This window comes from Bradysia coprophila (genome assembly GCF_014529535.1).
Source record: "Bradysia coprophila strain Holo2 chromosome X unlocalized genomic scaffold, BU_Bcop_v1 contig_20, whole genome shotgun sequence".
NCBI lineage: Eukaryota > Metazoa > Arthropoda > Insecta > Diptera > Sciaridae > Bradysia > Bradysia coprophila.
Window position 1 is genome coordinate 5,065,597 of NW_023503307.1, and position 15,689 is coordinate 5,081,285.

Here is a 15,689-nt window from a genome sequence, read left to right on the forward strand (position 1 = left end):
GTGTCAGACTGATATGTAATGACTAAATGCTCAATTGCTTCTGTGAAACCATTCATTTTTGTCATTGCCGTTTAACTCTTTAGATTCTCCCTTAATGAACTTAACTTACAGTTGATGCATGTCACACGGCCATCACAAAGAAAGGCTTTCAGCCGGTAGATGAAGCTTTAATTTTTACAACGAAAAAGAAGATTCGAGAAATGTCTAGCAGCTACGTGTACAGAGCTCAAAAAAGAAGATTTTGTCTCTTGCTCACAAAGTATTTAAGCTGAAATCATCTTCTATGCAAAGCACTAAAGTTTTCCTTTGTCAACAGCTTTCTTACTTACTGTGACTACATGGCAATTACCATTCTGCACGAAATTGTTCGAAAATCTTTCCAATTTTTTGCCGATATTTTGAAGGCGCACGACATATCCGGTCCGAGTGAATATGAATTATTGAATACAGTGATTAACAAAAAATTGGAAGAACCGCGGCCAACTGAATATCCACAGGTTCATTTAGATCGTATCATGACGTTCAGTCGAAAGAATGAAATTATTCTCTTCCAGAAATCGCTTCTCATCGCTCGACTAGTTCTTACGCCAGAGAAAGTGGAGATCGATCCTTCGAGGTTGTTATTAACTGAGTCGTATGACTCGAATGCTAGTTATATCCGATATTAATCTTGCGATTATCACAAAATCTATTTCCAGGGAAGTAACAACCAACATTTTCACACAACTAAAAGACCTAATGTGGAATACGATCTGTAATTTCGAAAGCTTTCAAACCGATCCAGCATATCACCAGTTTACCGAGTAAAAAATAGCATTAGCACTATGTCTAAAATACGATTCTAACTGCTTTAAATCATTTTTAAGGCCGTCTATTATGGGCAAGAAAGTGGCTCGATTGGGCTGTAAGCCGCCGGACATAAAATTTGTGCTACGAAACGATACCCAGACCATCGAGAACAAGTGATTAAAAAAAAACTTTTGCCATAGAAAGTTTAAATCATTTATTTACATCGATACTTACAGGAATTACATTTTCGAAGCCATTGATCGAGCCTATGATAAAATCGAATTGTATGTGAAGCGGTTCGAACCGATTCGTGAAAATTATGAAATCGACTTCAATACAAAGCATGAAACGCTTAAAGCTCTGCGTGATGTTAATAAGTTACGATCGTATTTGATTCGGTACACCAGTGAAATGATCCAACTCGATGGAATGTTGTTGGAATTGAATCTTGGATTATTTGTTGTAACGCAAGCAATATTCAAGGAAAAATTTATTTCGGTTGCGAAGGAATTGTTGGATGTGATGTGCGCACATATACCGAAGTAAGTTGGAAGAATTTTTTTATTCTTCAATCGGATCTCGTGGTTCGGGTATTTCTAGAGTAATCTTTGTTTTTATTGCAAACAGAATTACAATAGAAGCCGTAGCAATTTTATCGGAAAAAGCCGGCAACACCATAGCTGAACTAAATGCCGTCCCAATAACTACCCACCAATTCGTTACCTACTTCCACTATCTCGACAATTGCCAAGAAAAAATACAAAAATTATTCTCGGACATTGATTTTGCCAACGAATATTTCGATCTGATGCTGGAGTTCGATATTTTCATTGACGATTCCGAACGAGAGATCTTCCAGGGTATTATAGGCCAAATGGAACACAATTGTTTCTTCATTACAAAATTTACCATTAAATTCATCTCAGGTTGCACAAATCAAATCCAAGAGGTTCAAAACACATGGAAAGCGAAGAGTGAGGAGAAGGATGTGCTTGTGGTCAAATTTGAACAAACTCTTACCGAAGACATTAAGCAATTGTTCGATGAAGTAGCCAGTATACAAGAAGATGTGACCAAGGACTGGTTAATCGATGAAAATTCAAATGGCACTCAAGTGAAAGAGTTTCTGGTGAATTTGGCCGATCGTTTATCCGTGTGCGTTTCTCAAATGGACGAATATCGAAACTACCAGAAGGAATTTAGGGTATGTATCATAAATCCAACGTTATACCAGTATATTGAACCCATTCGTCCGCACAGCTGAATAGAACCAGAGTTGATGCACTGGACTTAGCGCAAAAAGACATAAAACTGCGACAATTGCTCTGGGAAACAAGCGAAGAATGGGAAAGTTCGATGCGTACGTGGTATGAAGAGCCATTCAGCAATTTAAATATAGAAAATGCAACCACTTTAACTGCTAAAACGTTGAAGAACTGTACAATGTTTGAGAAGAATTTCCCGGAAAATGCAATTGTTTCCAGAGTGCGAAAATCAGCCGAAATTTTTAAAGTAAAATTGCCGGTATTCGCTCATTTGCGGAATCCGACTCTAAAAGGGGTAAGTGTACCCATGTGCTTCCCTTAACGGTATATTTGTACAACCAAGTTTTTTCGCAGCGCCATTGGTTCCAAATCGAGCAACTATTGAGTCTCAAAATCTTATCAGACGATTCGATTACATTAGAATCCTTCGAAAAGGCGAACGTATTGGATCCACAAATTTCCGACCAAATGTCTAAAATCTGCGATCAAGCGGCAGCTGAATTCGATGTGGAAGGCCTACTCAAAAAGGTTGAAGGTCTATGGGAAGAATTTAATTTATCGGTCGTTCAACATCGTGATGCCAAGGACGTTTATATTTTGGGTGGATTGGACGAATTACAAATTGCATTGGATGAAGCTTACATCAATGTCAATACGATTTTGGCTTCACGGCATGTCGGTCCATTCAAGGATTCGGTTCTGAATTGGCAGGCTGCTCTAAATCTATTCTCTGAGAACTTAGACGAATGGTCGGCATGCCAAAACTGTTGGATCTATTTTGAGGGAATATTTTCGGCTCCGGATATACAGCGACAATTGCCCAATGAATCTCGTCTGTTCAACGTAGTCGATAAAAATTGGAAAGACATCATGAGACGATGCTACAAAATGCCACTGGCTCTGCCGATCATGACCGATCCGAATGTTTTGAAAATCATGAAGTATAACAACGCTTGTTTGGAACAGGTGAACCGATCATTGAATTCGTACCTGGAAATGAAACGAGTGTCCTTTCCCCGCTTTTATTTCCTGTCCAACGACGAGCTACTCGAAATTCTCGCACAAACACGCAATCCGCATGCAGTTCAGCCATATCTACGGAAATGTTTCGATGCAATGGCGAGAATTGAGTTTGGTGTCAAGAAAAATGTGGCCGGGAAACTGGAACCAACTGATGATATACTGGCAATGATCTCACCGGTACTGTTAGACTTTTAAAGTTTCCATTTGAATTCAGTTCACGGAACAAAATATTTTTCTTTCAGGAAGGCGAAAGAGTAGAATTCGATCCGGTAAACCACTGCTCGCCTTGAAAACAATATTTCATTCACATACCGTAACTTAATTGTCACTTTTAGGGTCTGCGAGTTCGAGGTGCTGTTGATGAATGGCTCGGTCACGTTGAGCAAGCGATGTTTGTAGCATTAAAGCGTTGCATGCGAATCGCATACAGGAGCTATCACAATAAGGATCGATCAATATGGTTTCAAGACCATGCCAATCAAATTGTGCTGACCATTTCCCAACAGCAATGGGCAAGTGATGTTCATAATATTCTCGATGGCGAACAGTCGCAAGTTCCTGAGAAGATGAAGGACTTTAAGCAGAAATTGTCTTTGGACTTGAATAAGTTGACTGCCATCGCCAGAACTGAGGTCACTTCTCTGTTGCGAAAAGTCTTGTGCGCTTTAGTCACCATCGACGTGCATGCAATGGAAACGATTTCGAATTTAATCAGAGAGAATGTTGCTGACTCGTAATATCGAAATTTTATCATCTAAATTACAGGAAGCTTGAGAGACTCTAGCCTCTTTGTATTGCAGGAGCGACTTCAATTGGGTGAAAATGTTACGATACTACTGGGTGAGTGCATCCGAAACCATCGACGTAAAAATGTCTTCAACAACTCTGCCTTACTTTTACGAGTATTTGGGCGCAGGAGGAGTTTTGGTAATTCTACAGCCACATTGAACTGCATGACGAAACTAACAGAACCGTTCAATATTCTTAAAGATCATTACCCCGCTAACGGATCGATGTTATTTGTGCCTGATGGGTGCGCTACAAATGGACTTAGGTGGAAGTATTGCAGGCCCGGCAGTGAGTCATTTTTGCTCGGCGGTTGAACTTCATTGATTAAAAATGATTTTTCATTGAACAGGGAACTGGAAAAACGGAGACCACGAAAGATTTAGCCAAAGCATTAGCTAAACATTGCATCGTATTCAATTGTACTAACAACCACCACATTAATTAAACCATTCGTTTCACTCAACAACTGATGTTCTTGATGCAGGCTCTGACGGATTGGACTACAAAATCATGGGCCAATTTTTTTCGGGTCTAGCCCAATCAGGTGCCTGGTGTTGTTTTGATGAATTCAATCGTATCGACATTGAAGTATTGTCGGTGATTGCTCAACAGTTGATTACTATCAAGAATGCTAAATCGATGCAAATGACCCGATTTATGTTCGAAGGGAATGAAATCAAACTGAATAACTACTGTGCGACATTCGTCACGATGAACCCAGGTGATGATCGTAGATTTGTTTGAAACTTGTGAAATTTTCAAAAATTTGCTCCTAGGTCCTGACCGAAATAAAATTTAAATTTTTTATTTAAAAAAAATATTTAACCACACGCAGGCTACGCTGGCCGTTCAGAACTACCCGATAATCTTCGTGCTCTGTTTCGACCCATATCGATGATGGTACCGGACTACACATTGATTGCCGAAGTTATTTTGTATTCTGAGGGATTCGAATCGTCTAATATAATGGCCAAGAAAATGGTGCAAATGTACAAACTGTGCAGCGAACAATTGAGTCAACAGGATCACTATGACTTCGGTATGCGAGCGGTGAAGAGTGTTTTGGTAAGAAGCTTCTTTCGTTTATAAAGTTTAAAATGTTTTGACAACGTCTTTGACAAGGTAATGGCTGGAGCGCTCAAACGAAGCAAACCAGATCAGTCTGAAGATGTAACCCTCATCACCGCATTGCGAGATTCAAATCTTCCGAAATTTTTAGCACTTGATGTTCCACTATTTACTGGTATACTGGGCGATCTCTTTCCCGGCATTGATCTGCCTGTAATAGATTACGGTGATCTACAGAAGACAGTTGGTAAATGGCTTTTTTCATTTATTTCATTCCTGATCCGATTCCAATTTATTTATTTGAAACAGAGAATTGCTACATCAAAAATGGTCTTCAACCGGTGCCGGCTATGGTCGCAAAAACAATTCAATTGTACGAAACTATGGAGATAAGGAGCGGTGTTATGTTGGTTGGATTGGCAGCATCCGGAAAAACTTCAATTCTTAACAATCTTTCGGCTACATTAAGCCAACTTTACGCGGATGGCGTTACGCATCCACTGTATCGCCCAGTAGAAATTCGAACAATCAACCCGAAAGCCGTTAGCAGTGACGAGCTTTACGGCTTCGTGAATTCTACGACTCTCGAATGGAAAGACGGTCTATTAGGTTTGGCAGTACGGTCCGCCTGCGTTGTGACGGAAGAAATACACCAGTGGATCGTTTGTGACGGTCCTGTTGATGCTGTATGGATTGAAAATTTGAATACGGTTCTAGATGACAACAAAATGTTATGTCTGGCTAATTCGGAACGCATCAAATTGACACCATGGATTCACATGGTATTCGAGGTGCAAGATTTGGCACAAGCTTCACCGGCCACTGTGTCTCGTTGTGGTATGGTTTATGTTGATCCGCGCAATCTTGGTTGGTTCCCATTGATAGAATCGTGGCGACAGGCATCTTCAGCCGATTTGTGGAGCGACGAACTGTTGGATTTCGTTGTTACATTGTTTTCGACATACGTTAACGATATTCTACATTTCGCTACGTTGAATTGTAGCGGAACAGTGCAGCAGGTTACAGTCAGCAAAATGAATATGATGTGCACATTACTGACGGCAATGGCCACAAATTGTGACGGGCTGAGCTACATGAACAAGAGTGATGCAAAGTTATTGATAATTAAAATGTTTGCATATTCGTTGCTGTGGTCCGTTGGGGGATCCTATGACGATGATTCCAAGCAAAAACTTGAGAAATGTGTCGTAGATGCTCTTCGAAATGATCCCAGAGTTAAAACCGACGAGTCTTGCTTGCCACCTGGTTCGCTGTGGGATTATAAAGTTAATTTACAGTTACATGTTTGGGAACAGTGTCTGGACTTTCGAACACAGTACGCATTCGATCCGAATATTCCATTTTTTGATATTTTAGTGCCTACAAAAGACACCGCAAGGTATGGTCATATTTCAGACATTTTACATATCGCACGTTATCCGTTGATGTACACTGGTGAAACAGGTAAGGTGGACTTTGCAAAACATTCGAATTTCCATTCATTAAAACTACACGGGAACGTAGGTGTCGGTAAATCGGTATTGGCCAAGGAAATACTGAAAGGACTCTCATCGGAAAATATTCTTACGGTCTTTATGAGTTTTTCTGCCCAGACTAGCAGCAGTATCACTCAAGAAATGATTGAGTCCCGTTTGGAGAAACGCGAGAAAACAGTTCGTGGTCCGCCCATTGGAAAAACGATGGTTTTCTTCATAGGTAATTATAACAGCGTCGACACAGATGTTTTGAACACTATCACTAAATGCAAACCATCTCATCTTCCTTTCTGACTTCCTTTTAATGTTTCTTTGGTTACTAATCATTGAATAAACCTTCTTTGTAGATGACGTTAACATGCCGAAATTGGATACATATGGCAGTGTCCCGGCTATCGAATTACTTAGACAGTTGTCTGATTGTAAGGGTTTTTATGATCGTGACAAGATGTTTTGGAAAGGTATAAAAGACACGGTATTGGGGTGTGCTTGTGGACCACCAGGTGGAGGGAGAAATGCCTTGACTCCAAGGTTAACTTAAATATTCCGGTTTTATTATCGACTGATTCCATTCAGCTCATGATTTTTATTAGATTCGTTCGTCATTTTGCTGTGCTTGAACTGCCACAACCAGACAATGCCACACTGACAACAATATTCAGTGGCATCGTCAAAGGATTTCTGTCCGATTTTAAGTCACAGTTTTCGCTAATTGAAAAGCCAATTGTGAATGCAATGATCTCGATATATGATCGCATCTCAAAAGAATTACTGCCGACGCCCACGAAATCACACTACGTTTTCAATCTTCGTGATCTATCGAAATTGGTGCAAGGTTTTCTACAAGCAGATGCATCGAGCTATGACCAGGAGTCCCAATTGTTGAGGCTACTTTACCACGAATCACTGCGTGTCTTTCAAGATCGTTTGGTGAATGACGATGACAAAAATTACTTCAAGAATATGCTGAATGAAATTTTCGAGACAAATTTTCCCACTTACTATCCAATAGTCAAGCCCAACGAGACAGTTATCTTCGGAGATTTTATGCTTTTCGGACAGGCTAAGGAAAATCGTACTTACGAAGAGATCAAAGACATGGACAAACTAAAAAGTGTTTTGGTGGACTATATGGAAGACTTCAACACATTATATGGATTAGACGTTATGTAAAATCAGTGGTCGATCAGTTGTAGATGCTTCTGTATCATTCCATTTTTGCTTCCAGGCTGATACTGTTTCAGGATGCTGTAGAACATGTTACTCGATTGGCACGACTGCTAAGAGGTGATCGCGGCAACGGATTGTTAATTGGTAAGTGTAAATTGAGAAGGCTAAGGTGTTCATTGTCGTGTTAAAATGTTAATTCACTGCTGTTGTAGGTTTATCCGGAATGGGAAAGCAGTCATTAACCCGGCTGGCAGCTCACATAAATAATTATCAAATCATGCAAATCGAACTAACTCGCGCCTACGACTACACCAGCTTTCGTGATGATTTGAGAAAGTTTTATTGGAATACGGGCGTTGCAAATCGAGAAACAGGTACAGCTGGAAGAAGCCTTTAGGGAAGCATTTAAAATATGTCTCTTTCAGTGTTCCTCATCACTGACACGCAAATTGTTCGGGAGGAATTCATGGAGGATATCCAAAATATTTTGAATTCGGGCGAAGTTCCTAATCTGTTTCTGGGTGACGACTACGAACGAGTAATACTTGGAGTGAAAGATGACTTCATGAAATCGAAACCGAAATCAGAGGGTGGCACTGATGGAGGCGACACATCTCGGGAATCAATTTTCGATTTTTTTCTGAATCGGGCTCGAGCCAATTTGCGTGTGTGTTGTTGTATGAGCCCTATTGGTGAAGCTTTTCGCCGTCGTTGCCAAATGTTTCCGTCATTGGTACAGTCTTAATATAAAGCGTTAGATTGTGCAATTGAAACGATATGATATTACGATTTCCAGGTTAATTGCTGCACAATCGATTGGTTTGTTAACTGGTCTGCTGAGGCCTTGTATTCGGTAGCATATGGATCCTTAACTGATATAGCCGTCGACCAGACACAAAATGATCAACTAGCTCAAATTTGCGTTAAAATGCACGAATCAGTCGACAAAATGTCTTCGAGACTGTATGCCGAGTATCGTCGTCATTTTTATACAACACCAAGTAGCTACCTGGAACTCTTGAAGCTTTACCACAGCTTATTGGATAGCCGAAATGAAACGATCAAAAGTCAACAAAATAGAATTGGCAATGGGCTGAACAAAATCCTTGAAACGAACGAAACAATTGAAATAATGAGGAAAGAATTGGAGATTCTAACCCCAAAACTGGAGAAACAGGCCGCTGATTTTAAAGTTATGGTGGACAGAATTGCAATCGAAAATAAAAAAGCGGATGCAATGCGTGAACTAGTAATGAAAGATGAAGCTGCTGCTAGGGAAAAGGAAGCCGGAGCAAGGTTAATAGCAGACGAGGCTAGACGAGATCTGCTAGTAGTTCAACCAATCATAGACGCAGCCCAAGACGCTCTGAAACAAATCACCAAAAATGATATCAACGAAATAAAGTCTTTCACTTCGCCTCCGCCTCTTGTAAAGTTTGTGATGGAGGCAGTTTGTATATTATTTGATGCGAAGTAAGTTACACTTTCGGTACATTGCTGGCGGTTTTTTTTTAAATATCTCAATCATTCAACAGACCGAATTGGGACTCGGCCAAAAAGCTGATGGTGGACACGAACTTTTTGAAAAGATTGATGACCTATGACAAGGAGCATACATCCGAGGCGATGATGAAGAAAGTGAGAAAATATACAACAGACAAGGAATTCGATCCGAATGTGAGTGAGATTTTGATTTTTCAAGTCCTTCATAGTAAGAAATTATCTTCTATGTAGAATATTGGCAAAGTGTCGAAGGTGGCAAAGTCTATGGCGATGTGGGTAATAGCAATGGATGAATTTTCAAAAGTTTACAAAGAAGTCGAACCAAAAATTAAGAAAGCTAGTGAGGCAGAGGCTGTGTTGAAAGAGGCAAATTCATTTTCTCCTTTCACTTCTGTAGCAAAACAATCAATCGATCGATTCTAGGTCATGGCGCTACTTAAGCAAAAACAATTGCAACTGGCAGCTGTTGAGGCAGAACTGAAAGTTATTCAAATGGAACTGGAAGACAAAAATCGTCAATTGAAAGTAGGTGATGACCACATCGTACCATTGATATCAGGTGACTGATACTCCTCTGAATTACATTTTAGGAATCACAAGACACCTTTGAATTAAGTAGTTCGCGCTTGAACCGAGCCGGTCGCCTAAAAACGGCGTTATCTGATGAAGAAGTTAGATGGGGCGACACCGTAAAGGTATAGTTCGATTTTGCATTGTGCCGTTCATGTCAAAACGTTATTATGTTGCACTGCAGGAACTTGTGATCGAGGCCCGGGCAACTATTGGTGACGTTCTTGTCGCAACAGCTTTGATTGCGTATACAGGCGCGTTCCCTGCTAGTTATCGGAAACAATTAACTGAAATTTGGGTTGCTAATTGTAAGAAGTTTGAGATACCAAGCAGCGAAAAATTCGAGTAACTTCCTCATCTACTCATACGATCTCCCAACTTGTTTAACATAAATCAAAATTTTCAGTTTCATTGCTATTTGTGGCCACCCGTATGAAATTCGAAATTGGCAAATTAATTTCTTGCCTAGAGATGATTTATCGACATCGAATGGTATCATTGTGACCAAGGCTCTTCGCTGGCCACTTATGATCGATCCGCAAGAGCAAGTAAATTATTTCACGGGATTTGCGTCTGAAAAAAAAACGATTTTCATGTTTTACTTATAGGCGAATAGGTGGATCCGAAGCATGGAATCGGAAAACAATTTAGCTGTTGCGAAGTTAACGGACTCAAATTTCCTTAGAGTATTGGAAAATTGGTGAGGAAAATTGGTCATTGTCGAATTGTTGATACAAATCTCTCATTCTAATTCCTTCGACGCAGCATTAGAGTTGGCAATCCCATATTGATTGAAGAACTGTACGAATCGATTGATCCGTCTCTGTCTCCTGTTTTGAGCAGAAATATTATTTTCCAAAATGGTCGGAAAGTAATAAAACTCGGCGACTCGTTCATCGATTATAACGATAATTTCAAATTGTATATGACGACTAAGCTTGCCAATCCTCATTACTTGCCTGAAGTGTGTATATCAGTAAGTATTTTACGGAATTGTTTTCAAACATGGCAAGTCTAACACGTTGCTTGACTTAGGTAACTCTTGTTGATTTCCTTATAACGAGAGAAGGGCTGGAGGACCAATTGCTGGGGTGAGTTCCAATGTTTTGTGTTTTGTGGTACGAAATTAATTGACAAAAAATTGAACAACATAGCGAAATCGTGACGATTTTACTGCCGAAGCTAGAGCAGCAAAGGAGCGAATTGATTCTTCAAATTAATAATGACAAACAGCAGCTATTGATGCTAGAAGACAAAGTCCTTAAACTTCTTTTCTCGTCGTCCGACAACATTCTGGACGATGAGGAATTAGTGGAAACGTTAAACGATATGAAGGTAAACCATTGTCCATGGTCCACTAATATTTCCATTCACGTTACTACCAAATACAGGAAACGTCGGTCATTATAGCCGATCGGCTGATAAGCACCGAAGAAAACGAGGCAACCATTACAGCGGATCGAGAAAAATTCCGCCCACTCGCCATCCGTGGAGCCATTTTATATTTTGTCATCGCATCGCTCAATGAAATCGATCCGATGTATCAGTTCAGTCTGAACTATTTTCTTGCCATCTTCTGTTCCGTTATTTCAACTGAAAATGCACCAGCCGACGTCGAACTATCAATTCGATTGGAACGGCTGTTGGCCGCACAGACTTATGCATTCTACTTGAACATATCTCGAGGATTGTTCGAACGACACAATTTGATATTCAGTTTCATGCTAGCTATTGCCACAGAGAAACAGGACAAGAGAGTTACCGATTCAGAGCTTCAATATTTATTGCGCGGAATAGCTGGGCATGAAGTCAGTACAAAGCCGAAATTGGACAACTTGAATATGCCGGATAGTATGTGGAAGTGCTGTGTGTATCTGCAGGAAGAGTTCGATTGTTTCAAAGGACTGTCTCGCGATTTGTTGAACAGCATATACATCCAAATTGGTGATTATTCGAATGTAACTTATTTCCGAATAGTTTTCCGTCTGTTCATGTTTAACAAGATTCTTTCCAGACGTTCAACTTCAACGAGAAAACGGCAAACATTAAAGTCGAAACCTGGAACCAAAATCTAAACTTTATTCAAAAGCTGATGCTGGTGAACACGTTCGCCACAGACCAAGTGGTTTTGGCTATTACGGCGTATGTAACGGAAATTTTGGGCAAAAACTTCACTGAAGCTATGCCTTGCACCCTGGGCGATTTGTAAGTTTAATGAAACTATGTGCCGTTCACTGACTTCAATTGTTTTACCACGTGTAGGTACAAAGACACGACCTGCAAATTTCCGTTGATTTTCATTTTATCTGCGGGCAGCGATCCGATGGCCAGTCTACAGAGATTTGCCAAACAAATGAATTACTTGGACAAATTGTACACCTTGTCGCTCGGTCAGGGTCAAGGACCAGCTGCGGAGAAACTCATAGATAATGGCTGTAAATCTGGTAACTGGGTGTTTCTACAAAATTGTCACTTGGCTACGTCGTTCATGCCGCAGATGGAACTCATCCTACGGCGCATTGCATTGGGAGAAGTGAAGGCGCACGATGATTTTCGAGTATATTTGTCGTCGATGCCAACGAGTGCATTTCCTGTTAGCGTTCTGCAAAATGCTGTTAAAGTAACGTCCGAGCCGCCGAAGGGTTTGAAATCGAACTTGGTACGAGGAGTTAGCGAATTGAATACAGATTATTTCGAACATCACATTTTGGAGAAGGAGTGGCGAGCTTTGGTGTTTGGAATTATCATGTTTCACAGTATCATATTGGAGAGACGAAAATTTGGTCCGTTGGGCTGGAATACCTTATACGAATTCACCGACAGTGATAGAGAATGTGGCTTGAAAATATTGGACGTTTACTGCAAGCGAGAGATACGCGATAAGATTCCGTGGCAAGCCTTGGAATACATAAACAGTCAGATAACATGGGGCGGCAGAGTTACAGATTTTTGGGATCAGCGTTGCTTGACGATCATTTTGAATCATTTCTGTTCCGAAAAGACCAAGGAGAATGGCTACGTGTATAGTCAATCGGGAATTTATTTATGTCCAGAGGGAAAAACCGTCGAAGAATTTAAGACTTATGTGTTCCAATTGCCTGGAACTGATAGCCCGGACATATTTGGTATGCACGAAAATGCCAATCTAATATTTCGTACAAATGAGAGCAAATTTTTTATGGACACAATGAATGCCGTACAGTCAGGGCAAACCGAGACTGTATCGAACGATTGCTCTGACGATGAGATCGTACTAAGTACCGTTGCCACTATATCCGAAAATGTAGCGACGAGAATCAGCTTGGAAAAACCGTATCCGATTTTAATTCGAGAAGACAGCAAAGGAAGACTCCCTCCATTAACAACCGTTTTGTTTCAAGAGGTCGATCGATACAACAAGCTGTTGCGTATCATTCACAGCAGTCTGGACATACTTCAAAAAGGTATCAAAGGGTTGATTGTCATGTCCGCGGAATATGAGCAAATTTACAAATCTTTGCTTAACAACATCGTGCCGAAATTGTGGTCATTGAATGGATTCAAGTCGACGAAAAGTCTCGGTTGTTGGGTGCAGGACCTGCTCATGCGAATCGATTTCATTCAACTTTGGGCCGATGAAGGTCAACCGAAGTCGTCGTGGTTGAGTGGATTGTTTTTTCCGCAATCATTTTTGAGTGGAGTACTCCAAACATTTGCTAGAAAAAGTATGTTGCCGATCGATGGATTGAGTATGGACTTTGAAGTGTTACCGCAAATTGTACGTCAGTCCGAAGTTTATAGTCTGCGCAAGAAAGGCAAAAAGGTACAATGAAAATTTCAGAAAAATGTGTTCGATTGTCTATTTGTTCCGTAAAACCAATTAGGTTTCCCATTTGTATGAGAACATCATCGAACCGGATGTGGGAATAGTTATTCATGGTTTGTTGATAGAAGCTGGAAGATGGGACCGTAATAATGGTGGCCTATGTGACGCAAATTATGGCGAATTACTGCCAACACTTCCGGTTTTGTGGTTAAAACCGTGCGCCTCGGTTAAAATTGGCCAACGGTATCAGGTGAGTCTTGACTTACGGCAAACAAAAAATTAGTCCTTCAATTACACGAACACTGCAGGCACCTCTTTACAAGACCCAACAACGTGCTGGAATATTATCAACTACAGGTGCTTCGGATAACTTTATTTTGTCGGTTTTACTGGAATCAGAATCATCACCGGAATTTTGGATAATGAGAGGCACGGCATTGGTTACTGGTGTAACAGAGTAATGCTGTCCAACGTGTTCGTCCATTTTAAAAGTCAATCAATTTTAATTAAATTAAATTAAATTGAAAATGAGCGAATGCAATTTTAAGTTTGAAAAGTATCACTATCTGATCTGGCCCATATGTCTACATCGCGCTAAACAATTACTACTCGAGAAGTCCACTCACTGACTCGGAAACACTTTTTGCCAGCCATTTATTCAAAAGATCTGTAAAGTAAAAGTAACTGAATTAGCACAACCTCGTCTCTCTAGTGGCATGAAAGTTGCAGAAACAACACAACTTCTCATTCATCTCTCGTCATAGCCTAGTAGCAGAAAAGAAAAACGACAATGAACAGGTAAATGAGATTTTTATTTTGTAAGAAAACTGTTTCGTTAGTTTGTTTTAAGTAAATTTAGTACATCCTTTCTCTCCAACAATTACTGTGTACTACACATTGTGTAGTCGCGTAAAATGTGATTTACGTTGTACATTTTCTTTTCTAAAATATTATTTACATCGCAACGCAAAGTACATGAATCTAATCGTTGCTATCAAATTCGTTCTTCTCTCTGACGATGTTTAATTGTTTCTGTTTTCTATTTTCTCACATTCAATTTCTTTTTGGTGGCTGAGTATAAATATTTTCTATTAAAAATTTCAAATTGTAATGTGGTTATAGGGACAAGTTTTCAAATTGAAAGTAAAAAACATTTTCTTATAATTTTCGAAATCAACGACTACATGATACTCCTAAATGATTTGCCGAAATATCTAATTACTCAGTGCGGTTTGTATAGTTTCGCTACGTGGTTTATTCACTAAAAAACTTTTCTTCCTTTAATATTTTGGCAAGTTAATCAATATTGATACGGTAAATTTAACCAATCTCCTAGAACAAGTACGTCATTATTGATATGAGTGTCTGATCTTAAAATATTTTCATGCAAACCATTTCCACGGTTTCTTGATTTTGAATTTAAAAAAAAAACGTAAATGTGAGAAGACCAAAAAATTGAGTCCACCATATCAAAAAAGAAAACAAATAATCTTTTTCTCTGATGTGGCTTTGACCTCGGAAGGAGGTTGAGTTCAAACCAGAGCCTATTTATGAAATTAAATTCTTAAAAATTCCATAAAACTCTCAAAACATTTTTAATCTCTAAGAATTTTAAGAATTCCATAGATAAGCTATGGCTCAAAGAGTGTAATGTCAAAAAAAATCAATTTACGGTGCCCCTATCCTTAAAGACATTGTTCATCGAATAAGTCTGCTTCAACTAAACCAAAGTGCCGAAAAATTCGACTTTTTAATTTTGAATTAACGAGAGGAAACCGAAGACGTGGGTGGGTACCATGGTGGGAGGTTTATGACAAACTTTTAGAAATTCTGTCGCCTAACGTCAACATGGTTTGCTTGAATGCAGTTAAATTAACATGAAGTGGCAAATTTTATATTATATTTTTGGATAGTATTCATCAGCTCGGGAGCCAGGTTCTACATTTTTTTTTATTATTTTCATCCCTCCTTCGAATGGTACGGATGAAACCTGGTTTAAGACACCGAGGTGAATACTATCCAAAAATATCGAAGTTACCTCTACGTGTTTAATTAAAGTGCCTCCAAGTACACTGTCTCAAGTCAATCTTTTTTCAAAATTGAAAAAAAGACTTCCAAACGACCATTGCAATACATCCCCAATAAGTTAGCTACATAAAAGACGAATGGTTGCTTACACTGTACGGAAGTAGTAGATTCAAGAAAATGATT

General features: G+C 39.6%; 1 protein-coding gene across 1 annotated transcript; it reads left to right on the forward strand.

The window, feature by feature from the left end:
* Positions 1-123: 123 nt before the first annotated feature.
* On the forward strand, positions 124-14,001 carry LOC119068635 (dynein heavy chain 6, axonemal). Its single transcript, XM_037172301.1, has 41 exons — positions 124-259; positions 317-497; positions 555-616; positions 699-803; positions 867-962; positions 1,026-1,331; positions 1,417-1,649; positions 1,716-1,993; positions 2,050-2,349; positions 2,409-3,254; positions 3,320-3,346; positions 3,413-3,810; positions 3,878-4,004; positions 4,068-4,154; positions 4,216-4,285; positions 4,351-4,587; positions 4,702-4,931; positions 4,989-5,181; positions 5,244-6,398; positions 6,459-6,650; positions 6,778-6,961; positions 7,024-7,599; positions 7,659-7,744; positions 7,813-7,974; positions 8,026-8,333; positions 8,397-9,073; positions 9,136-9,277; positions 9,335-9,469; positions 9,527-9,628; positions 9,694-9,798; positions 9,858-10,018; positions 10,080-10,221; positions 10,282-10,373; positions 10,439-10,649; positions 10,709-10,764; positions 10,828-11,008; positions 11,065-11,631; positions 11,688-11,878; positions 11,936-13,475; positions 13,537-13,728; positions 13,802-14,001. Exons 1-41 carry the CDS (start codon positions 201-203, stop codon positions 13,937-13,939), a joined length of 11,130 nt encoding a protein of 3,709 aa, XP_037028196.1. The 5' UTR covers positions 124-200; the 3' UTR covers positions 13,940-14,001.
* The last annotated feature ends 1,688 nt before the right edge of the window (positions 14,002-15,689 follow it).